The sequence below is a fragment of the Suncus etruscus genome, chromosome X (assembly GCF_024139225.1).
Source record: "Suncus etruscus isolate mSunEtr1 chromosome X, mSunEtr1.pri.cur, whole genome shotgun sequence".
NCBI classification, from domain to species: domain Eukaryota; kingdom Metazoa; phylum Chordata; class Mammalia; order Eulipotyphla; family Soricidae; genus Suncus; species Suncus etruscus.
Genome location: NC_064868.1, coordinates 10,916,410 through 10,941,305, shown reverse-complemented (window position 1 = coordinate 10,941,305; position 24,896 = coordinate 10,916,410). Strand labels below are relative to the sequence as shown.

General features: G+C 39.1%; 1 protein-coding gene across 1 annotated transcript in view; it reads right to left on the bottom strand.

Moving 5' to 3' along the window:
* The window catches only part of CLTRN (collectrin, amino acid transport regulator), a 28,110-nt gene extending 5,796 nt beyond the window's left edge, over nucleotides 1–22,314 (bottom strand). Inside the window, exons 1-5 of the mRNA XM_049766823.1 lie at nucleotides 22,221–22,314; nucleotides 21,893–21,951; nucleotides 17,673–17,758; nucleotides 5,665–5,778; nucleotides 1,992–2,186 (exon numbers count right to left, since the gene is read on the bottom strand). Coding sequence (XP_049622780.1) covers nucleotides 1,992–2,186; nucleotides 5,665–5,778; nucleotides 17,673–17,758; nucleotides 21,893–21,951; nucleotides 22,221–22,278 — 512 coding nt within the window. The 5' untranslated portion in view covers nucleotides 22,279–22,314. The remainder of the gene's footprint in view (nucleotides 1–1,991; nucleotides 2,187–5,664; nucleotides 5,779–17,672; nucleotides 17,759–21,892; nucleotides 21,952–22,220) is intronic.
* Nucleotides 22,315–24,896: the final 2,582 nt, after the last annotated feature.

The following is a 24,896-nucleotide window of genomic DNA, read 5'->3' as shown; positions in this document are numbered from 1 at the left end:
TGTATGAATTATTTTCTAATCAATGGCTCTCAATAATCAATGCAATTATATTATTAACACAACTAACAAAATGTTGAAGATTTTCTTAAGAAATTTCCTTAATTAAAGACTAAATTAAAAATGTCTTAAAGAAAAATTCCTAATTAGGGGGCCAGTATGATATTGCAGAGGATAGGGCATTTAACTTGCATGTGGCTAATTTGTATTTAATCCCAGGTACTCCATATGGACCCCGTGCACAACCAGGAGTGATCCCTGAGTGCAAAGTGAGGAGTAACCCATGAGCACCTCCAGATGTGCCCCTATCACCAAAAAATTTCTTTGATAGACAGTTTTTGTTTTGTTTATTTCCTTTTGCATTTGGGGCCACACCCAGTGGTTCTTAGGGGCTACTCCTCGCTCAGAAATCAGTGGTGGCTCCATATGGTGTCTGAAGAACCATGCAATGCCAGGGATGAAACCTAGTCCTGCCTGCAAAAAATTCATTCCAGTCCATTGAGTTATTACCCTGCTCCCTCAAGTGTAAATTTTAAATTGCATATCTTAAACATCATTGCCACTGTGCTCCATAGAAGCAGAATGGTGGTCTCTTCTGGGCTTCTAAGTTTAATATTTTTTTACTGATACAGTATGTTTATTAGACAGTCAAACTCTGTTTTACTATATTTCTCAAGGCTAAAGTGCTTTTAATGCAACTCATATCTTTTGCAGAATTATAAAGGGCTTTGACCACAATAATCAGTGCTCTGTCCACTTCAGACTGCACCCTCTTGTCACCTTTAAGGCAACACTTTGCTCAAGAGAAACTCCTCCCAGATTACATCAAAACTATAACACAACAAATCTATTTATCTTCAGAGGGTTGTTCATAATTGTCTTGACTCTATTTGCTAATTATTGGTACTCACCAGGCTTACACAAGATATGTGTCCATCTGTTTTCCTGGTTTGAATGTGAAATGAATTTGTGAATTCAAGGTTGTGACAACAACCTCACTTCTCCTAGGCAACAGATTATGATGCCACACACCTGATTATTATATTACTGCAGAACCTGCTCAGAAGGAAAGAGCTAGCTGATCCCAGCACAAATGGAAAGACCAGTAAATGCAGGATAATAAAAGTGGCTAATGAAGAGTCAAGGACTCTCTAAACTACTCATCTGGATGGAAGACTTAAAAACAAAATTATGTTCTCCTTTCATCATGTTGAAAAATCCTGTCTCCTCTTCTGCCTAGGGAACTTCCCACTGCCGTGAAATTTTCTCTTAAAGCAATAATTTAGACACTGATGCTTGTGAGTTCTCTAAGCTAGGTAAGTGAACAAAGGAGTAGGATGTGAATATGTATATGTAGTAAAATGGAAAGCCCTAAAATTAAGAAAATGACAAGAACTGGATATTTGTTAAAATTCATCTCCTTCAGAGTTTAACAAGTTCAGTGGGAAGTCAAGGACCCTACATTTTAAACAAATGTTGTAAGTGAATCTGATGCCAAAGTGTTGGTTCAAAGACCACTTTAGGGAACAGTTCTGTATATTATAGGCAATAAAGGAATGAGTATACATAAAATAGTGCAAAACTATATAGGACAAGATGATGGCATGAGACCAAGAAAATGAAGATTTAGGAAGGGATACATATGATGAACTGTGGAGTTGCTGGTGGAATTAGAGACATATGACTAAAAAATATTAACTATTTACTAAAATTTGCTTAGCTCTGTATATCCATCTGATAAAATTCTAACACTGATCCTAAATTCAATTTTGGATATAAAACATTCACAAGGTATAGAGCACAGAGACAGCAACAGAAAGAACCATAAGGTGCCTAACAATTTAATTTAAGTGGTATTTTGAAAATCACTCATTGTTTTGGTCTAAGTTTTAGATTTAGGGATTTTCTTCAGCTAGGGGGGAAATTTAGAATAATTCTCTAAATAATAAAAAACAGAAAAATATTCTTCAAATGAGTCCCTTTAAATATCTTACCTTCTACGTTGGTGAATTCCTAAGACAACCAATAGAGCAGCGGCAATTGCAATGACGGAAAGTACCACACCAAATAAGATAATCCAGTTGGGCAGAAGTGGCTCAGTGGGTGGTGCAAGAGTAGAAGGAATTTTTAAAAATTCCAGAGTCTTGTCATTCAGAAGGAAGACATTATTGATCCGGTTTCTATTCATTCTAAAATATAATGATGATCAAAAAAAAAAAAAGAAGACAAAGAACATTACAAATAGAAGGTACAATCCTATCATTTTATGATTATAATTTCTCTAGGATTCCTCCTAGATTCCTAGATTCCTCCTAGACTTGAGGTTGGTTCACTAGAAGGTTTGAAGAGGGCAATCATATTGTAGTTTTTGTTCAGTAAAGTGCATCTCTAGCTACCAGACAGATGCTTACCAATCAATACGTACTCTGCTGTTGCTGGCGATACAAAGTAAAATAAAAATACTGAGAACCCTGTACTCCTTAAGAAGGGCAGATCTATATCCCACAATTACAGAATGAATGAACATGCTGAATGTTTCATGAAAGAAACTGGGCAAAATGATGGTGATATGAGCAGTGTCTTGAGTGACAAACACTTTTTTAGAACAGTGAACACAGGAGTGGAGATATGATATAGAATGATCTGTTCTGTGAACTACCAAAAATTTTATATAAATGACTTAAAATGGTAGTGGTAGCAGTTAGTGAGGATTTAGTAGTAAAGGCTTGTTTGACTGAAATAAAAGAAATGAATTTCTAATTAGAATGGAAAATGATGTGAGGAGAACGTGTGAAGAAATCAAAAGATATTTATTAATTTGAGTGACTATTTTGGTTTGTTTCTAGGCCACACCCAGCTGTGCTCAAGGATTACACTTGATTCTGCTCACTCCTAGCATTCCTAGCAGTGTTTGGTGTTGGGGAATGAACCCAGGCCAGCTGCATGCAAAGCAAGGACCATACCCACTGTACTATCTCACCAGCTCTGGACTTTGTTTTGCACTCAGGGATCATTCCTGGTAGTGTTCAGGGACAGATGGCCTTTATTGAAAGCTAGTAGGCACACTGGTTCCATTTGCCTCTAGAGGGGCACTGGAAAACTGAACCAACCATGATGTGAGCCTCAATGGGTGACTTCAGATTTTTTAGAAACTTCACTAAAAATGTTAAAAAAAAAACAGAAGAAATAGATTTAAAATGTATTTTGTGGGGTCAGAGTGATAGCACAGAGGTAGGGCATTTGCCTGGCATGTGGCTGACTGAGATCAAACCTGGGTTCTATCCCCGGTATCTTATATGGTCCCCCAAACCAGGAGCGATTTCTGGGCACATAGCCAGGAGTAGCCCCTGGGCATCATATGATGTGGCCCAAAAACCAAAAAAAAATATATGTTGTCTAAAACTCCAAGGGGAAAGAATGTCAACATGAAATCAATATTGAGTCTGTTCATGTTCAATTTGTGTTGAGTCTTGAAATACAGCACTGTTTCAAATAGTGTATTCCAAGAGCCCTAAAGTCACATGTGATTGGTAATGAACAGCACAGACCAGAGTCTATTGGTAACTGATTGAAAATCTGAGAAGACCAGCATCCAACTATCAGAAAAGACCTCCTCCAGCAAATCAATATCAACACTGAAGCAAGATTATTCTTACATGCCCAACCACACAGAGACAGTCTTGAAATTACTCTGACAACCTGTCTCTGCAGCTCTTGTATTTTTTTCTGTCCTTCCCTCTTGGTAGTGCTTATTTCACTGATTATTTGTAATTGTACATTGATTTTATTGATCCTTTTGAGCCCACCAATTCTGTTATCTTTGTCTTCCTTATTCCATTAATAGTTTCTCTTATTTGAAATAGATATGTTATAGTGAACATGTTCATCTACAGCTTCAACCTTCACCCCAAATACTCTTCTCCTCTAGAGTTGTCGCTTCAGCAAGAGAAATGGATGGTTACTCACACCAAAACCTTTGGCATTTGATCATATACTCATTATCTTAAATGTTAATAATTTACAGAGAGCAAATGTGCTTTTCAGCAGATATTTCTCCTAGGTAAAAAGAGAATACATGTATTTCAAGAACTTGTAAATTCTTTGTGAGAATTACTTTGTTTCATTTTTCTTCGGAGAGGAAATATTTCCTTGATAGGCCTTTGTCCAGCATCAATCATGTGATAGATTTGAAATTGTGATGCACATGAAATCCATACTCATTGAAACCAATAATATTTGCATTTTTCTGTGTCTCTGATATAAAGAATACATTTTGATTTTAAGTTTTTAGTATGGCAACACAGAAAGACACTGACAGAAAAACTTTATGTGGACAAAAATATTACTGATTGTCCCAAGTATACTTTTTTGAGCGATTTCTAATTTATATGGTCTTTGAATTAGTTTAGAAATCTGTAGGCTGTACAGGTGCTAACATCTTATTAGTTACCTCAATAATTTATAATGAAGTATGTTATAGATTTTCATGAATATTTGTGTGCCTTTAAAATAGAGTGGTATGTGTTGAAGGTAAAAACTATATATTAACAGGGGCCAAAGTGATAGTACAGTGGGTAAGGCATTTACATGTACAAGGCCAACCCAATTTCTATTCCCACTATCTCATATGGTCCTCTGAACACTGCTGAGAGTCATTGAGGGCAGAGTCAGGAGTAACCCTTGAGCATCACTGGGTGTGGCCCAAAATCAAGCAAACAGAAAGAAAAAACTTTATATTGATTAAAGAAGATAAGAAAGCCAGCAAATGGGAATATTTTTCTGTGTCTACATAAAAGTCAAAAGTATTATTTGTTTCTCAAAACTTCTTTTTTTTCTGTTTCTCAAAACTTCTTACATTTATCAATTCATTTAAGCTTCTCAACAACTTTGAAAAATAAGTACCATGATTATTCCTAAAAGGAACAAAAAATGAATTGAAGGGGCCGGGCGGTGGCGCAAGAGGTAAGGTGCCTGCTTTGCCTGCGCTAGCCTTGGACGGACCGCGGTTCGATCCCCCGGCGTCCCATATGGTCCCCCAAGCCAGGAGCGACTTCTGAGCGCATAGCCAGGAGTAACCCCTGAGCGTTACCGGGTGTGGCCCAAAAACCAAAAAAAAAAAAATGAATTGAAGTTAACTCTTAAGATATTAAAATATCATGAGGTAAAACTAGAATTAAAACCCAAACCATTGATTCCAGAATCCATGTAATGAGTGACCATATGATAGTGTCCTGCAGGGTAATCTTCCCAGAACACAGTAGTGAACACACTTGGAAAAACCTAAATCCAGATTTTTCAACTAGAGCACAGTTGGCATTTGAGATAAAGCAGCTCTTCGTTGTGAGGTGCTGTGCTAAGCTGTGCTGTGCTGTGCCATGCCGCGCAGCATCCCCAACTTCTGTCTACTCAATATTAGTGCCACATCTTTGCCCAATTGTGGCAATTAAAAAATGTCCCCAAATATTGACAAATGTCTTTAGGAGCCAAAATTGCACTTGGATGATAATCACTGATCTTTACTAATCTCTAATGCAAACTAACAAAACAACTTCTTTGGACATCTTAAATGAATCATTGTGAAGGCAGAGAGAATTTTCCGAAATATAGGAGACGAGTTTAATTGATCAACAAGTTGATTTGTTAGCAGAAGACATTGTTAGTGTTTACCTGATAGCTTCCTGTACCTCACGAGCAGGAAGAGTGTAATTTGCCGTAGGGTCTGTAACCACAAACCAGAATGACACCCTCTGGGTTACATTGCACAGAAGGACATGGGAAATGCTGCAAATGATGACAAGGAAAAATTCATCATAAGAAAACACCAAATGGCATTAGACTCCAGAGTTATTACCATTTTAAGAAGGACTGTCTACATAAAATCTTGTATATATGGAATGCTATTTGGCTCTAATAAAGATAATATTCTTCCATTTGCAACACATGTATAGACCTAGAGAAGATTAGCCGAAGTTAAATAAGACAGAGAAAGGCAAAACACAGTGTGACTTAATAGTTTGTGGTATTTAAAGAAAACAAAGAGATGAACCAAATAAAGTAAAAATAACCACTTGAATATGGGACCATTTACTAGAAGGGAAAAAACAAGGAGGGGAAATAGAAACAAGAGGAATACATATGTTTACTTTTACAATGTACAACTGAAGCTTAAATAGTATTACAGTGCAATGTTATTTCAAATAAAAATATGTCATAATCTTAGCTATATATGAGAAATTATTTCTTATAAATAGAAAATCTACTATAGAGCATAATAAGGACTTTTTTCACCATCACCATCACAATTAGCTGAGAGTACTCTGCTTGGTCTCTTTATGAACCACAAAATTTGGTCTTTCCTCATCAAGCTCTTTAATGTACTGCTCCTCATTGAGCCTTCCACATCTCAGATTCACAAAAGTTTATTGTGCACTCTTGATCCAAGAGTTCCTATTAGCCAGTATTGGTGTACCTCCATTGGGGGGGGGGCAGTGCATTAATAAGCTTCCAAATTAAATATATCAGTAGTCTTTCAATACTCTTGCAGTCACCCACATTCCAGTTGTAAATAATATGTCTCACTCTACTCCCTGTACATGGAATGACAATATAAACAACAAGGAAGGAATGACATTAATGTTCTAAAGTGAACACAAAATAATTATGAACAAAGGAAGACTAAACATATGGGATTACATGAAATTAACATTGATGGTGCTAAAGCACACACATTAAGGGCTTTCACTCTTTCCACTAGAGCAAAACTGATAAAAGTGGTATAATTATCCAAAAAGACTCAAACATGCATCCCTTTGCCTAATAAAATGAATGCATATCCATTTCTATATGCAGCACAGAGTGCTTTGCGGTTTTTTTTTTAAATGTAGTCACCAAGAAATTACAAAAGTCTTCATAATTGGGTTTCAGGCATACAATCTTTCAGGAACGGATCTCTTCACCACTGTCCACTTTCCTCTACCAGCATTCTGCTACCCCCATTTGCCCCCTATCTACCAGCCTGCTTCTAATAGAGGCACTTTTTTTAGTTTTGTCAATACTTTGTTTTGACAATGTAGAAAGAGAACTCCTCCAGATGATTAACGGTAAAAATCTACTTTTCCCCCTTACATGTAGAGTTCTTAGGCACTGCTCATAGAACCCTGTGCCTGAAACCACTGAAGGCAGCAGCCTTCTCTGTTGCCTCATTCCCAGGGAGATAGGGACTCAGAGAGCTTCTGTGTCTCTGGCTCCGGGCCTGTTGCTTGTAGGATCCTTGCTAGGAGATCTAACAGTTGCATGCTAATATCTGCAGTATAAAAACTGTCCTGGTCACCATAACTATTTGTAGATATTCACAACTCCTGGGACTATGAGCTGCAGATTAGGACTACGGGAAGCTATCTTAACATACAGCTGGGCAGCTATCTCAACTGGTACAGGAGCACCATCAAGAGTGCACTGTTGCACCCAAACCAGCAATGCTAATTCGTTCAGACCAGACCTACCTTCTGCCCTTTAGACCCAATCCAGTAACTCCCCTTGGCCAGGAGTTATGACTAAGAGTTCAGCCTAACAGAGCTCAGACCCAATTTAGAGTTCAGACCAGGGCCCCCCTCCCTACATCTCATCCGGCATTATTCACACCGAAGGGCAGTATAAGCCCTTATTTGGCTAACCTTCCCCGACAACTCCCTGGGGCAAGATGGTTCTGAAAACTCCAAGATATCCTGAAGCTTAGGCTGTAGCTGCCACCACCAATATGCCCAGAGCCTGGGAACCAAGAGAACTGCTCTTCCTGTTTGCAGAGAGACTCCAGAGAAGATACCCTCTGCCTAGAACTCCAGAATTTTCGTGCCAAGGAGAAGAAACAAGTCATCTACGTTAACCAGAGAAAAATAAAGTTCAAAGGATGTAAGGGAAATTAAAGTCTATAGGACAAGAAAAGGAAGCTGAATTCTGTGTCTCAATGTCTGAGTTCTGAGCAGTAGTGAAAACTGAGTTGAATTCAAGTTTTTGCCTAGACCTGGGCCTCTAAATACCATCTATAATAGTAGTATAGCTTGATAAGTGACTCCCTGAGCTTGCCCTGCTTCCAAGACATCTCCAGACAAGGGCATTATCAGAGTCCCCTGAAGCCCCTCATTCCCTTGAACTCTGACTCTGCCCCAACATGGAACAGTGATACATGGAATAGCCTTCCAGCACCCAGACAGGATGTGTCAAGTCACCAGACCCTCATCCCTATCCCCTGCTACCCCAAACTAAGACCCATTGTGGATGTCACTTTCCAGGATTCATACTACTCATCTTGTGCCTGTTCCTGTGAGATCAAAAGAAAAAAAGAAGGCATCCAAGTTGTTCACCTAAAAATAAAATAGGCCTTGTTGTCATCTTTCTCTCTAATAATCATGTTGGAGAATAGGGTATTCAACTTGTTTTCCTCCATCTTGGAACAATTAACATTTGAGGGAAGATTTTCCTGGCAGCGTGATGTCCTCAGCATTAAGTTTTAGCAGAATCAATAGAGAACATTGCAGGACAGTGCCCTCTACTGGCAGAAACCATCAACCTTGGCCTCTCATACGCTTATGCTCTTTCAACAAAAATATTTCCCCCAGGTTAGTAGGATATTGTGAAATGGGAAATACTCAAGATATTTGGTATCATTGATCACGAGACAATGTAATTTTGAGGGAGTTTGAAGCAGTGCTCAGGGGGGTAGGGGTCCACTCACAGCAATATGTGGCCAACCAGAACAGAAGGCTCAATGGGCAGGTTAGGTTCAAGAGCTGCACTATTTAGGCCCAGTAGTATTGGAGACTACCAAAGAGCACATGTGACTTTGCTAGGACCTATGTAACCATATTTTTAGGTCTTAGAGATATAAGGCACCAGGAACTGATGTCAGATCCTTACAGATAAAGGAATATTGCCTGGACCTTTAGCTATGATCCCAGCTCAGAAAACACAATATTAAACATTATACACTCTTTGGAAAGTCCAGATAGCAATAATTAAATTGGTAATAACAAATGCTAGATGTAATACAGAAAACTGGGATCACAGATCACAGATCTGGGGTGCCAATGAATCCAATAACTGAAGGACATTTAGTTTCCTGGGGAAAAACAGAGTATGTACCCTATGCAGGCATTTGAACAAGCACACGCACATAAACACATTATTTGAAGCATTCTATAAAAACAGCAAACAATGTACATGTTCATCAAGAGCTGAACATATCAGGTGAACAAGGCATTTGCTGTAGTGGAATAATATATTCTACACCTTGAAGAAAAAAGGGAGCACAGGAATCTGGCTCTCCCAGATTTCCCCTGTGAAGAAATGAATGGCTGGGAGGATAGTAAATGACTTCCACGACACCCCCATCAGACCTGCTAATGGTTGGGGATCCAAACACTACCAGAAAAAAGATCTGCCCCAGGTGCACAGACCTCACCCAGGGCCACACAAATGTTTTTCAAAAAGGTAAACCTCACAAAAGAGTGTCAAATAACAGAGATGTAAAGTGCACTGGATGGGTAGCAAGTACCACATTAGAAAATTAAGTGAATAGTCAGGAATACCTCTGGTATCAGAAGAGGCCAAAAAATCAGGGAAAAGATAATTTGGAAATACTATAATATCTTATTTCCTTTGAAAATTAAGAATGCCATGATTCTGCCCTTTAGAGAGTCAGAGAGTCTGCTGGAACTAACTCAAAATCCTTTGCCCCACTCAGTTTGGTTCCTACGAGCAGAGACCAGAAATACAGCAGGAAACAGCCACTCTACAGGCTGGGCACAAATGGTCTAAGGGAAACGGAAGCCAGAGTAGGAGGGTATGAGCAGCTCCACTGACATGATAGTGGCTCCAAACCCCTGCCTCTGTCCCTACCACAATTCTCCAACCACAGGCAGGACCCCCAAATATACTCCCATCTCCTGATGTTCCTTTGGTAAGATGATCAGCACCACACCCTTGAGAGAATTACACCTGTGTCTTCTAAAGGGTCAAAGCTGAGAAACAGATGCAGAAGAAAACCAAGGATGATGGAGAAAGTGGCAACTATTGGAGGAAAGATTCAGAAGCAGGAAAAGGACATGCTTTTGAAATGACAGGAAATCTGGAAAATGTCATGTCCTGCCATTGAGCCAAAGATAATTTCTTGATTTGGATATATCTCTGATGACCATTTAATCGGACATTAGGGACATGAGTAGGACCCGGAGCATGTTTTCTCAAGCTCAGCCCTCTGAATATTGGATGCTGGAGAATTCTCACTTGTGGGAGCCTATTTTTACAGAGGCTCTAGAGCACATCCATGGCCTCTCTACATACCACATGCCAGCAGCATAACCAATTGTCAAACAAGAGTCTTCCCAGATCACTCCAAATATCTTTGGGGACAGTGGGTGGACAAATTACCTCTGGTGAGACTCATTGCTACCTATGTTTTCTCTGCATCATCTAAGCAGCATTTCTGAAAATACATATTTTTCTGATATGATAACATTCTCATAAACATATATACAAAACAAGATCAAGAGTTATTTTGGAAATTTTCCGGTCTCAGTGAAATAATCTAGAAAAGCAAAACAAGGCAATGGATTAATAAATAGTCCTGATTCACTACATCAGTTTGAGAGAGAAGAGATAAATCATACTCGCAGCTTAAGAAAAAGGTATATTAAAACAAAAGGGACCACTATTCATCAGCATAAGGTCTTTATAAATATGTTCACTGTTGAAATTAATTTGAATATTTCTTTTTGTTTGTTTTCTGGGCCACACCCATTTGATGCTAAGAGATTACTCCTGCCTATGATCTCAGAAATCGCCCCTGGCTTGTGGGGACCATATGGGATGCCGAGGGATCGAACCACCGTCCATCCTAGACTAGCACTTGCAAGATAGACACCTTACCTCTAGCACCACCTCTCTGGCCCCTAATTCTGATACTTTTCAAACATGTCACCAGTTTATTAGGATTCGTTCCCTGCATTGGTCTTGTGTCTTTTAAGAAGCACCATTACCATATTTTCTTTAAGATCAAATATCAGTAAAAGGGAAAAAAAAGTCACTAGTTTTATCTGGTTTAATTCTTCTTCATCAACAAAATACCAAGTATCACTCCTCTATGACTGTTTTGCAAAGAAGATTAAGTCTGATGGTTCAAGCAAATAAAAATGCTCCTTCCTGCTGTACATATACAAATACAGAATAAAGTGGTCAATAAAGGTATATGTGATTCCACTTCTTGACATCTAAACACAAAATACAAATAATTACTTCAAAACAACATATACATCCCTATTTCGTTGCAGTACTTAGCACAACTGCCAGAGTATAAAAAAAAACCAGATGTTCAAGGACATTCTGGTGAATGAATAAAGAAGCTGTGTCATATGCACATAATGAAACACTATACAGCTTAAAATGAAATTGTGAAGTTCACTGCAAAGACCTGGAGGGCATCGTGTTCATCAAAGTAAGCCAGAGAAACATGAATATGAGATGATCTCACTCATCTGTAGTATAGAGAGAGACAAAATAGGTCATGGATGTATAGCAATGATCAATCCTTGTCCTTGGATTTGAAAACTTCTCCAACAAGCAGTGGGGGGAAAGGACAGGGTGGTGGTTCAGAAAACAATTATACCTAAACTCCTTTCTACAAATTGAACACCATGTTTCTATTTTATGCTGATTAAGGCAGCTGACTCGATAAGAATAACCCACTCCTTACAATACCAAGGTTGTAAGGAAGGGTCAGAAGAGTGACATAGCCCTGCTCTGGAGACAGCTGCAAGGCACAGTGTCTAAAGCAGAGATTCACTCAGAGGCTGCTGCTTCCTACTGGTTAGGAGGCTGATTTGGAAACAAATAAATGTTCTGGCTGCTCCCTCAGTAGGAAGCTGAAGCCCAACAAGAGGTGAAACAACCAGTGGGGAACCACTTGTCCTAAGACAGGCTCAGCAGCCCTTCCAGTGGAGTATCTGCCCAAGGGGTGGTGTTGGAAAAAGAGAGAGATGGGAGGTGAGGGGCCTTCGCTGTGCTCATTGGCCCCAATTCTGGCCCCAGGTTTTAAAGCCAATATGTTAAACATAGTCATCCACCCACAATATTTACGCCATAGTCTTCTCTGGGCCCTGAAACATGAGAGCAAAGCCTAAGTTTTCCCTATGTGAATCAATGTTGATTGAGTTCTGTAAGTGTGGTTTCTGTGACATTCAGTGATTGTGATTAGATAATGAAGGAGTTAATAAATGATGTAATGATGTCTATGGATTCTACTCACTGCTTCATAATTATTCTGAGAGACCATTTGAAAAATTATTCTAAGCCATGGTACAATAATGAAAGGAATTAAGGACATTTCTACTCAAAACTTTTTTTTACCTAATCACAAGTATCCTTAATAACACAGATATCCTTGTTACACCTAGATTCTGGATCATAGTTTTGATGAGCTAACCATGAGGAAATATTATTTATAAAGATAACTTGTGGTAAATTAGAAATAACATGAACACTACAGATCTCAGTAGCAAATGTATTTAGCAGCAAATAGATACAAATTATATTCGATTGTAGAATATGCATAATATGTCACTTTTTACATCACCTCTCTTCCAAATGTACCTACACTAAATAAACTCAGATATTTGCACAGAATTAAAAAATTAATCAAGCAAAGAACTAAATACTTCTTTTTAAATAATAAGTTAACGTAATAAGCTGAAATGCCATTAGCACAAATGAATAGAATATCTTCTTTTATACAATATTAAATCTATATGAGCCTGATTGAATTCCTGGCTCACATTCCAGAAATCCTTTTAACCCTTGTTTTTAACAAGAAGAGATTTTGAAATACACACACACACACACTCACACACACATACATGCTCACACACAAAAGTAGCTTTTTTTATGCTAAACAGTAAGAGGTACAAGTGCCCATTCCTTCCCTGGAAAGTAAGAAGCGAGGTAATTCTGAAGGTAATTCTCTAAGACTTGGCTCCACTAGAATTTTTCATCAATGGCGCCAAAAAGGGCCAATTGCATCCCAGGGGTGGTAAGAATGAACTCTTGTTTCTGGGATCAATAGGACTAAATAGGAGTTGGGCTTTGTGTTACAAGCACAAGACTATTAATCCCCTTACCCTGGCTATAGGAGCATGTTGTTCATTTTTAGATCACAAGACTCATTCTGAAATCATCAGGCAGAGGAAGAAATCTACTACCTGATCTACCCCATTAAAAGCAGAAAATACTCTGTGGGATTTGACTTTTACTCCTCCTGCTAAAATGGACTAATTATCCTTAAAACATGTGTGAAGAAGGTGTGTCCGGCAGGGAAGTTAGCATTTGCCATGGAGCACCTGCGACCGCCTTACCTCTGCTCTGCCTCTGCTCTATATTGGGGGGCATGCCCAGTGGACCTGCACACCTCCTCTGTGCCTCAAATGTAGTGTGGATTGATGGTACCTCTAGAATCCCTATGGGACCTAGGAACGTAGGCTATTCATAAAGTGACCCTCTCTGGACCCTCACAGGAAGCTGCAGCCAGCCTTCCATATAGAGACTTCTCCAGCACCGGGATATTCTAAACTGCCCTCTCATTCACCCCGGGATGGGGCAGACCAGTATGCTAAATGCTAAATGCCTGCTAGAGGTTTGACAGTCCCAAAAATGCCTGCAAGGAGAGCATCCACCCATGAGGGAACTTGCCAATCTCTCTTCTTACAGAACCAAACACCATAGTGTTCTCTTGGCCTCCTTTTCCTTGGTTTCTGGGCTGTCAAGCAGGACCAGCATGGGCACAGCCAGGCTCTCTCTTGAGAAAGAGCATCCTCCCCCGCATAATTAGCTCAGGTATGAAAAGGCACATCAGGCATGCTGGGTTCTGCTGCTTGAGGGCATCAACTCTACAGTAGAGAGAGTAGGAGGGCCTGGGTCAAAGGAAGGATGACCACGATGAGTATGGCCACTACTGTGTTCATTATTTCACTCGCTTTTGTGAGTTACTCTTTCCGTTTGAAATGCATTACACCTGAGCACCAAGCTCTCCACCACATTCACAGAAGAAGCAATGATGGGAGAGAGGGCAGATAACTATAAAGAAACAGCACATTTCAAGACCTGAATCCCTGAAAAAAAGATATTTCCCACCATCTAGACTTCACTCTTTCTGTTTCTAACTTACCAAAAACTTTAGAAATGCACAAGCTATCCACTGTGACTCCATTGTCAATCAAAGTGCTAGTGTCTCCTAGACAGCCTATACTAAAAGAGGCAGCCTCTGTGCAGAGCTCTTTCCAACCCAACATGCATAGTGCCCTTCCCACTGGAGAAGAAGGTCCCTGGTAGGCCATGTGCCCTGCATCTAGTGTGCGTAGGATATTTGGCAGCCCTGGAACTCCATCTTCCACAAATCCCAGTGTCTTAGGTGGCACATTCCACTGGGCCCAACAGCAGCACTGCTGCAGTTTACTCTGCTAAACTTTCAGAGACAATTCTTGACCCCTGATCTAGTGGTGTATATTTGAGGTTTTTCTTTTCTTTTTTTTTTTTTTTTTTTTTTTGGTTTTTGGGCCACACCCGGCGGTGCTCAGGGGTTACTCCTGGCTGTCTGCTCAGAAATAGCTCCTGGCAGGCACGGGGGACCATATGGGACACAGGGATTCGAACCAACCACCTTTGGTCCTGGATCAGCTGCTTGCAAGGCAAACGCGTCTGTGCTATCTCTCCGGGCCCAATATTTGAGTTTTTTTTTCAACTGCCATTAACAAGAGCATCTTAGATGAATTATGAACCCACTGCCAGCAATGGAAAACCCCAGATTAGATTTTCAGACTCCTACTAAGCTCCAAGTTCTGAAAAATAAAACATTTCAAATGTGTGTTCCCCGGGTTCTTTGCCCAGGGCTTGGGGGGACCATATGGGTGCCAAGACTAAGCCTGGGCTAGCCGAATTGGCAAGTACTGTGTTTGCTGTCTGGAACGCCTCTTCACCTTTTCTATTTCACATGAATCTACAACCTTTGTCTCTGTACATACAGAATGCATTTACATTGTATTATCTTGTCTATAAGATACTATCATATATTATGTTTGATTCTCCCTGATTCTACTTTCTTTTGCATGCTTTATAATCATAACCTATGCATCCCATGTTGTGGGCTTGAGGAAGACCCACGGATAGCAAGCCATTCATCTTCATCACGGTGAAGACAAAATAATGAAGCAAATAGAATAAAAGGCCCAATTGGAGGGCATAAGTTTAATCATCCGAGGCACGCCATTCCTAATTTAAAAGCATACTGAAGTTTTATCAGTTTGGCTACAGGGTTACTGGCAGAGCTGAATTGATGTGGTACCAGAATTCTCAACAGTCCTTAGTCTGAAAGACCATGTAGATGAAAAGCTTTATAGCAAGTTTCCCTAAAAACAAAGGAACCCATATCTACTTTCTCTTCTAGTTTACTAATCATGTCAGTCATTCCTCTCGTGATAAAAAGAGAGGGAGGAGAGAAAACAGGGATGATACCCTGTGATCATCAACACAGCTAAAAGAAAACATTGCAGACAGAGATAATTCCTGCATGTGGCCAGAGAAATAGCACAGCTGTAGGGCATTTGCCTTGCAAACAGCTGATCCAGGACTGATGGTGGTTCAAATCCCTGCATCCCATATGGTCACCCGCACCTGCCAGGAGAGATTTCTGAGTGCAGAGCCAGTAGTAATCCCTGAGTGTCACCAGTGTGACTCCCCCTTCCCCAAAAGATAATTTCTGGGGCCAGAGCGATAGCACAGTGGTAGGGTGTTTGCCTTACAAGCAGATCCAGGATAGACCTGGTTCAATCCTCGGCATCCCATATTATTCCCCTAGCCAGGAGTAACCTCTGAGCGTCATCGAGTATGCCCCCACAAATGATAATTCCTGCAGAAGTATCTATAAAATATAGAATTCTTAAAACTTTTTAACACAAATAGTGGTGAATGCAGTTAGAGAAATAACTACACTAACAACTATCCTGACAACGACAGTGAGAGAAATAGAACACCTGTCTCAAAGACAGGCAGGGGATGGGAGAGGAGAGAGATTAGGGACATTGGTGGTGGAAAAATTACACTGGTGAAGGAGATATGCACTGAAACCCAACTATAAACATGTTTGTAATCATGGTGATTAAATAAATATATTATTTAAAAAATCAATGACAAAAAAATCTTTTACTAAATTTTTTAAGAAAATAAACCAGATGTTACGGCAAATACCAACAGCAGGATGAACTCTCCATAAATTGGGTATTTGCAGAATTAGTGCTATGGACTGATTTGACCCCCTTACATCAAAATTCATATTTTGAAACTCTGATAAAAATACAACTACATTTGGAGAGGTAAGTCAGTAATTGAGGTTAAATGAGGTCATAAAGGTAGAATACTGATAAGTTCAAGTGTAGTCATAAGAAAAATCACTTGAGAACTCATCCCTTCACCAATTACAAATAGGTCACTTGAGCACACAGTGAAAAGGCAGTTAGTTCCATGCCTACAAGGCAAAAAGTGTTCAGAACAAAGCCTACCTTCCAAATGCCTTGATCTTTGACTTCCAGGACCATTAAACTATGAGAAATAAATTTCTTGGGGCAAGTTACAGTCAAATGGTTAGTTCTTTGGTTCCCAGAACCACATGTCCCCAAGGCCCCTCCAGCATTGCCACGAGGCACCCTGGAGTTCTCCCAAGCACATCCGGGTTGGTGCTGGTGGTCGCTGGTTCCACAAGGCCCAAGAAACCCAAACATTGCAACACTGATTCAGTCAGTTAGCTGAGTATCACTGGGAGGGGGCCCTGAGGTTCCCATTTCCACTAAAATAATGAAAGAAGTCTGCTTTTTAAGTTATCTAATCTGTGGAGTGTAGCTGCCTGAATAGACTGATATCATGAAAGTAGAGTTATTGTTCTTGTCTTTCTATTTATTTATCTACCTATTGTTAATTTATCTAATCCTCCATCCAATATCTATCCATAGTTTATCTACAAAAATGTGTATATAATAGAAATGCAGAAATCTTACTACTTTTGAAAACTAAAGGAGCATGTCTACAGATTTATTTTTTGTTTTTGGGCCACACCCTGTGATGATCAGGGGTTACTGTTGGCTATGCGCTCAGAAATCGCTCCTGGCTTGGGGGACCATATGGGACTCCAGAGGAGTGGAGTGGTCCATTCTAGATTAGCATGTGCAAGGCAGATGCCCTACCTCTCTATCACTGCTCTGGCTCCATGTCTACAAAATTTTATGCTTTCTTCATAGTACCTGAACAAACCATATTATTGAAACAAAATATAATGTTTAAGCTGGGCTAGATAAAGCATACCATTGTGTGCTTCAAGTTCAGTCTTGTCTCTGCACTAAGAATCACTCCTGAAGAAACTCACATACCATATGGGGTGCCAGGGATCAAACCCTAGTCAGCTGTATGCAGTGCATTTGTATGTAACCTGTTGTATTCTCTCTACAGCTTATAAAAGTATGTAATAGTAAATTAAAAGATGAATGCTTCAAAGTATGTCAAATAATTTTCAAGATGGAGTTTAAATTAACATGCTACCTAGAATATTATCACAAATAATAAATTATAAATTTTTATTGTTTACTTACTCTGTTGCTTCTCTCTTGGGAAGTTTTCTCATGGCAAAAGCCACCATTGCTTTGAAGAGATATTCTTCATTTTTATCCCAAGCATACTAAAAGAAAATGTAAAGTGGGATAAAAATAAAATGGTCCATTAGAATCTAATAGTGGTCAAAGTGGCAAGTGTCCCCCACCTCTCTCTCTCTTTCACACACATACATGATTAGAAACTATGATAAATCATGTCACTGTAATGTTTAGTATAAGGTTTCTAGTACTTGCTATCATTTCAATAGTGGTATGTTCCCCATTGCATTCTCTTCTACAGATTCTACAACATTAGTAGAATAGGCTATTTGGGCCTCTGATCCCAGATATCTCTTTTTCAAATTCCCAGATATATCCAAGATAGATCCCTTTAATCAAACTAATTATGACTTTCCATTTCCTTTCCTGTTGGTATACTTTTTATTTCTTATCTGGATACTCGACTGTGTATTCATATTGTGGGTCAAATTGTACCCTACAACTAAATTTACAGATTTCTGTTCCAGACCCCAAAAATCCCAAAATGTAACTATATTTATACAGAATATCTTTAGAGGTGATTTGGTTACGATAAGATAGATCATCATGGTTGGCCTTATTCCAATATTACTGGTGCCATTGAAAGAAGAGACACTTTAGACACATTGATGTTCAGAAGGAAAGTTGTGTGAAGATTTTTGGAGAAGACAGCCATTTGAAAGTAAAGGAGAGGGATCTAGAACAAATCCTTCCATAGGGACCTCAAGGTTCAAAGCAACCTTGCTGGCATCTTGATGTTAAGTTAAAAGCTTCCAGAACAGAGAAACTAAACTGCTGTTAAGTTGCCAAGTCGTTGGTATTTCATTATGACAACCCTCATTAACTAATGTGGGTGATCCATCTTTCAGGAGAGTAATCAAGTGTAACTGAAGAAAGTCAGAAAACAATGTGTTATTTAGAACTTTATATGCATGATAACTTAACTCCTAATTTGCCAAGGAATCCTTTCTGCTTCTGTCAGCTCTCTGTCTCATGACTCACATTGATAGCTTTAAACCTTCTTAAATGTTCTCTAATCTCAATGCCTTTCCACATACATCACTCTTGCAAGAAACTCTTGCTTCATAATTTATAGATACATACCAAACCTTCAATTTAAACTCCCTCATCCTCCTGACACCAAATACAAAACTTTCTCCACAGACACACTTCTTTTTCTCACTATCATCCTAACAGATCAAACCTGGTATTTTTCCTGTCACCTACTTCTACTAGGAATGTTTCCTTAATTCCCCTCTTAGCATATAAACATAAAAGTTTTCCTTTCTATTCTATGTGTTTGACTTTGACTGAAGCCTGTTCATTTATTTTCTTTATCCTTTTTGGGTTATTGGGCCACATCCTGCAGTACTTGAAGCTACTCTGGATGCAATTCTCAGGGATTATATTCAACAGTGCTGAAGGGATCTGTGTAGTGTTAGGAATCAAACTTGGGATTAACAGATACAAAGCAGACACTTCAGTATCTTGAGCTATCTATCTCCCTGCCTCTGTCCATTGACTTTTAACCACTCAAGTATTTCCCTTTAAAACATCAGCAAAACAAAATGCCTTCTCTCAACCCACCTTCCACCTATCACTATCTCTCCTGCTCTCAAAGCCATCACTCTCAAAGGAATTACCCATCCTTCTGTTTTTATATACCCCCTGTTATTTACTTATTGGCTCATTCTTAACTCTATTATCTGTCTTCCAGTTCCGCTCTTCTCCCAATATGGCTCTCTCAAAAGTTACCAGTGAACTTCATATTACTTAACACAATGAGCATCTTTCCGTCTGTCTCGTCTTGCATTGCCTTACAACAGTGGATGCTGCTGAGCAACTTTTCTACCTTCCAACACTCACTTTCCTTTCATATTACATTTGCTTGGTTTAACTTCTTCCTTTATGTCTCCTACGCAGATGCACCCTCTATTCTGAGGGCTTCGGGTTTTAAAGACTCTCAAAGCTTAATTCTGGGCCCTATCCCCATGCCATTCTGTACTTTAACCCCCTCCACACTGTTATCATCATTAGGCTTCTACTATCATCTCAATTCAAATGACTCAGAAATGTGTATCTCAAGCTAACTGTCTTCTTGCTATTTGTAAATAATATTTCAACCTCCATTTTTAAAATTTAAACTCATTTTCTGGTCTCTATCTTTCTGGTTTTTGATGAGGCATTGTTGCACAATTATAAACAAAAAGTTTAGCCAGCTTCCTGCCTTGTCCTAACAATCCCAAGACTCTCAAATTCCTTTCCCTTCTCTATTATCACCAGTACACTGTTATCTAATCAATAATTATCTTTCATCAACACTATTCCAATAGTTTAAATGATTTCTTCTTACTATCCTGGCCCTCTCCAATATCTCTCCCACACTGTGGCCAAATTGTCTTTCAAACACTGACTGTATAATGACAAATGCTCCATAAAACTTCCACTTGCTTTAAAAATAATATCAAACTTCTCTAGCCCAGTGCCATATCCTGTGACCTGACTATCTAAGCTATCACATGCCATATTTCTCCTCATTGCCCCAGTCCCAAACAATTCAGCCTGCCTTTCATCTTTCATTTGCATCAAGATCTTTCCTGTCCTAAGCAATTACACACGATATTCTTTCTGTCCTTTAAAAATTTATTTTTGGTTTTTGGATCACACCTGGCAGTGCTCAAGGGTTACTCCTGGCTCTATATTCAGAAATCGCTCCTGACAGGCTTGGGAGACCATATGTGATGCCGAGATTCAAACCACCATCTTTCTGCATGCAAGGAAAATGCCTTACCTCCATGATATGTCTCTGGCCCCATCCTTTAAAAAAATTTAAGCCTTGTTTACTTATTTAGCAAATGCCAACCAAGCACTGATACCCCTGATGAAACTGAAGCCCCTATGAACTTTCTATTCCTGAAATATGTGTCATTATTACACCCTTTCATTGGTTTTACTGAATATTTAATGGGCACCTAATTCTTCCACTACTTTAATTTACAGGGGATTTGGGTACCTGATTTTGGCTATCAAAATCTCCTACATACAGCATAGTACCTACCCTCAGAGGATCCTGAAATTAGAAACCCTACAAATGGATTCAGAGAGTAGATTTTACAGTCAGCTGACTTGGGTTCAATTTTTACCTCTGCCACTTGCTGGCATAAAATCTTATGAAAGGTTCGTAATTTCTTTGCACCAGTTTTTTTCTCTATAAAATGAGAATGGGGATGCCTCTACTACTGTCTTCAAATGGTACTTCTAAGGGCCAAATAAGCCAACATGAGCAAAGTACTATAAAGGGTCTTCGTTAGAATGGAAACTAACTTCCCAGTGAATATTATTTATCATAGTGATCATTACTTGCTGAGTGAAGAAACAAACTCACTGATCATTGGTCCACAAATATAATGATAAGTTTCTTTTGCACTCTTTTTATATACTGTTTTTAGTTTATTTGGGACATGGCAGGGTTATACCCTGTTCCCCTCATAGCTTACTCCTGGTGGTTCTCAGAGAAACAATATACTAGGGATCAAATCAGAGTGGGCCATGTGCAAGGTAAACACCTTAACGTCTGTATTCTCTCTGGTTCCTAGCCTAAGATCATAACATCTTCTATTACAGAAAACTTTCACAAACCACACTCGGAAACTGAGAAAAAATAATACAATTATCATCTTACTAATTTGACAGTCACTGTTGTTCCTTCAGCTAAATGTAACCAAAACTATATTTTAATTTCAGTTGTTACTCTATTTAAGTAGTTTTAAGGCCTCACATTAGAACTGAAATTTTGTGTGCTATGAAACTTCTTATACTGGTAACTCCCTCACTTCTTTTCAATGACTAAAAATCTAACAAAATGTAAATGGCATAAACATAAGGAACTAGAATCCAACACAGATCTGCATACCTAACCCAGATCCATTTGCTCCACTAACTCAGTTTAATCATTCAAGAATGCAGAATTATTTTAAGTAATATATAACTTCATACAACATACTGCAGATTAAGTATACAATAGTACTTGATTAATAATTTAAATCTTCCATAATTTTACTATTACAAAACATCAGATCTTATGTATTTAGAAAAATATCTATACATTTGGCGAACTATGTAGGAAATACAGTGATATTTGCAAAAAAAAATGGTAATGAGCATGCAAGTTTTCCACTTACTGCATTTTCTCCCAGAGCAGTTTTGATACTAAGTCTCACTTTAAAAGCATTTTCTGCATCTGTCAGAAAGAAGAGGGAAAACAGTATTTGATGATAAAAATCACAAATCAACATGACTACAATGACGTTTCTCCAAATGTTCTTGACAATATAACTGCAATCAATTCAAATGCTTTATATTTTTCTTGCAAATAATTCATGAAGCAGACACAGAATCAACTTCATGACAAAATATGTCTACAGACTGAGAAAATATAGAGGTCTTTCAAAGATGTGTCAATCATTTAAAAATTGTTCATTTACTTTCTTAAATGTCAAGGCCACATACCTGGATAACAGAGTTGAGCATGAATACCAGTTACAAGTAAAAAGAGCAACCACAACATACTTTCAGTGTAGAGCACAGAAAGCAAATGGAGAGGAAAAAAATTCACCCTCCATTTAAAGCCGCCTTAGCCATTCTATGACCCGGATTAGAATATGAGAGAAAGAGGCTAGCCACTAGCTAGCAAGTTTAATGATTAACTCCCATCATTTCAGTTAATACTTTGATAGTACAGCCTACCTCCTGTCAGTTATTTACAAAACTCTGTTTGGAAAACAGGTTAGTTGTCCTTTCCAAACTCTACCTGCAAAGAATGTTTCCTCTGTTGACTCAAAATTGAAATCTTCCCCAGCTCTCCTGCAGTAGCTTGTTGAGCACTCCATCAAAAAAAGGAAGAAGAAGAAGAAGTAGAAGAAGAAGAAATAGAAGAAGAAGAAGAAGAAGAAGAAGAAGAAGAAGAAGAAGAAGAAGAAGTAGAAGTAGAAGAAGAAAGAGAAGAAGAAGAAATAGAAGAAGAAGAAGAAGAAGAGGAAGAAGAAGAAGAAGAAGAAGAAGAAGAAGAAGAAGAAGAAGAAGAAGAAGAAGAAGAAGAAGAAGAAGAAGAAGAAGAAGAAGACATAATTCTCACTGCAAGCTCACCCAACCAGAAACTTTCCCATTTCTCAGCACTAACATACCCAGCTCCTAGAAAGCCTATCTCAATAGGGAACTAAAGAGCACTCCTTTCTAGCTCTGGAAGCAAACAAACACCCTCCTAAGAATGGCCTTGCCTGGCTCGCACCTCAGCAGGGGTGTGAGTCAAGCTTCCAATTCAGTGAATGATTTGGGGCAGGCCTAAGGTGGGAAAACTTGGGGAAGATTCTATTAAATGATACAGTCGTCATGCTATGAATGAAATATTCTATAGTGACGGAAAAGTTCCTTATCTGTACTATCCAATACAATAGGCACCAGACACCAATAGCCAATATGGTAGATTGTTGAGCACATGAAATGAGGTACCATGTTTTAAGAAAAATGAAAGACATTCTTGCAATAATAATTTTCAGACACAAAAGAGAAAAAAGCTGGAAGTTACAGCTCACCTCAGGAAGCTCACCACAAAGAGTGATGAGTTTAGAGAAATAACTATATTTTGAACTGTCCTAATAATGAGAATGTATGAGGGAAATGGAGAGCCTGTTTAGAGTACAGGCGGGAGTCGGGTGGGGAGGAGGGAGACTTGGGACATTGGTGATGGGAATGTTGCACTGGTGATGGGTGGTGTTTTTTACATGACTGAACCCAAACACAATCATGTATGTAATCAAGGTGTTTAAATAAAATAAAAAAATAAAATAAAATAAAAAATAAAAAAAATAAATACCCCTATACCAATGAGTTCCTGGTTTAATTGCAACTCAGTTGTGGGGCGTTGGGTCACACCTAGTGGTGCTCAGACTTATTCCATGTCTCTGCTCAGAAATCACTCCTGGTGGGGGTCGACCATGTGCAAGGCCAAGTGCTTTCACTGCTGTGCTGTCACTCCATTCTCATACTGTTGCCTATCACAACCCCAAGTTCACTGTGACCTGACTTGAAAAAAAAAGAAATGAGGTACCATGGCCGAAAACAACAGAATTATTGATGAACTCCTCAGTATAGGGGAGTACACCATGTGGGGCCCAGGGGACTATGTGGTGCCAGATATGGAAGCACCTACTGCCTGGAAAGCATGCATTCCAGCTTTGTGCTATCTTCCAAGCCTGACTAAATCATTGGCAAAGAAATGGTCCAGCATAGAAAAGATCCAGCAACTACATTGGTCTGAGCAGCTCAGAACAGTCATTATGAAGTACTTCCCAAAAGCTGGGTTGACTGCGTGATCTCTCCAGCCCCCACCTTGCAGTTGCGGATGGTAAAAACCTCTTAGCGGTCCTCAAACTATGGCCCGCGGGCCACATATTGTATTTGTATCTGTTTTGTTTCTTCATTGCAAAATAAGATATATGCAGTGTGCATAAGAATTCGTTCCTAAGTTTTGTTTTTACTATAGTCAGACCCTCCAATGGTCTGAGGGACAGTGAACTTGCCCCTTGTTTAAAAAGTTTGAGGACCCCTGCTAGAGGAAATCAAAGAACTGGTATTTATGGCAGTGGTGGCCATGGAAGTGAGCACTGGAATGGGGATCAGTCCACCAGCCTGGGAACTGACACTGGAATACTACCTCTACTGTACTGAGCCCCATTATGTCTTGAGCAATCAGTATCTCATGCCACCCCACTGTGCAATTTCAGTGGCTCAAAACTAAAGTTGTTACCAATCCTCAGAGATGCTCTGAGGGTTATAATATAGAAAGGAAAGGAATTTTTTCCATGCTTGGCATTCAATAGAGGCCAAACAAAGTCACCTGTGGGTCCCCTCAGGGTTTTCCTCTCAACATGATGTATCTCGAACTCAGTTTCCAAACTCCACCTCATTGCCTGTAAACCAAGAGAGAAAAAGCAGATGGCATGACCCTGGTGTTAAATAATACTTTGGGATTTATAAAAATAAATGAATATATGTCAATACTTCAACAACTCTTTGAGTTATATTGTTATCATTGATGATCCTTTCCTGTTCACTTAGCTCCACCTTTGGCTGCTTTTTCTCTTTCCCTCACTTTGGATTAAGAAGCACCTGCAAAAAAAAAGAAGG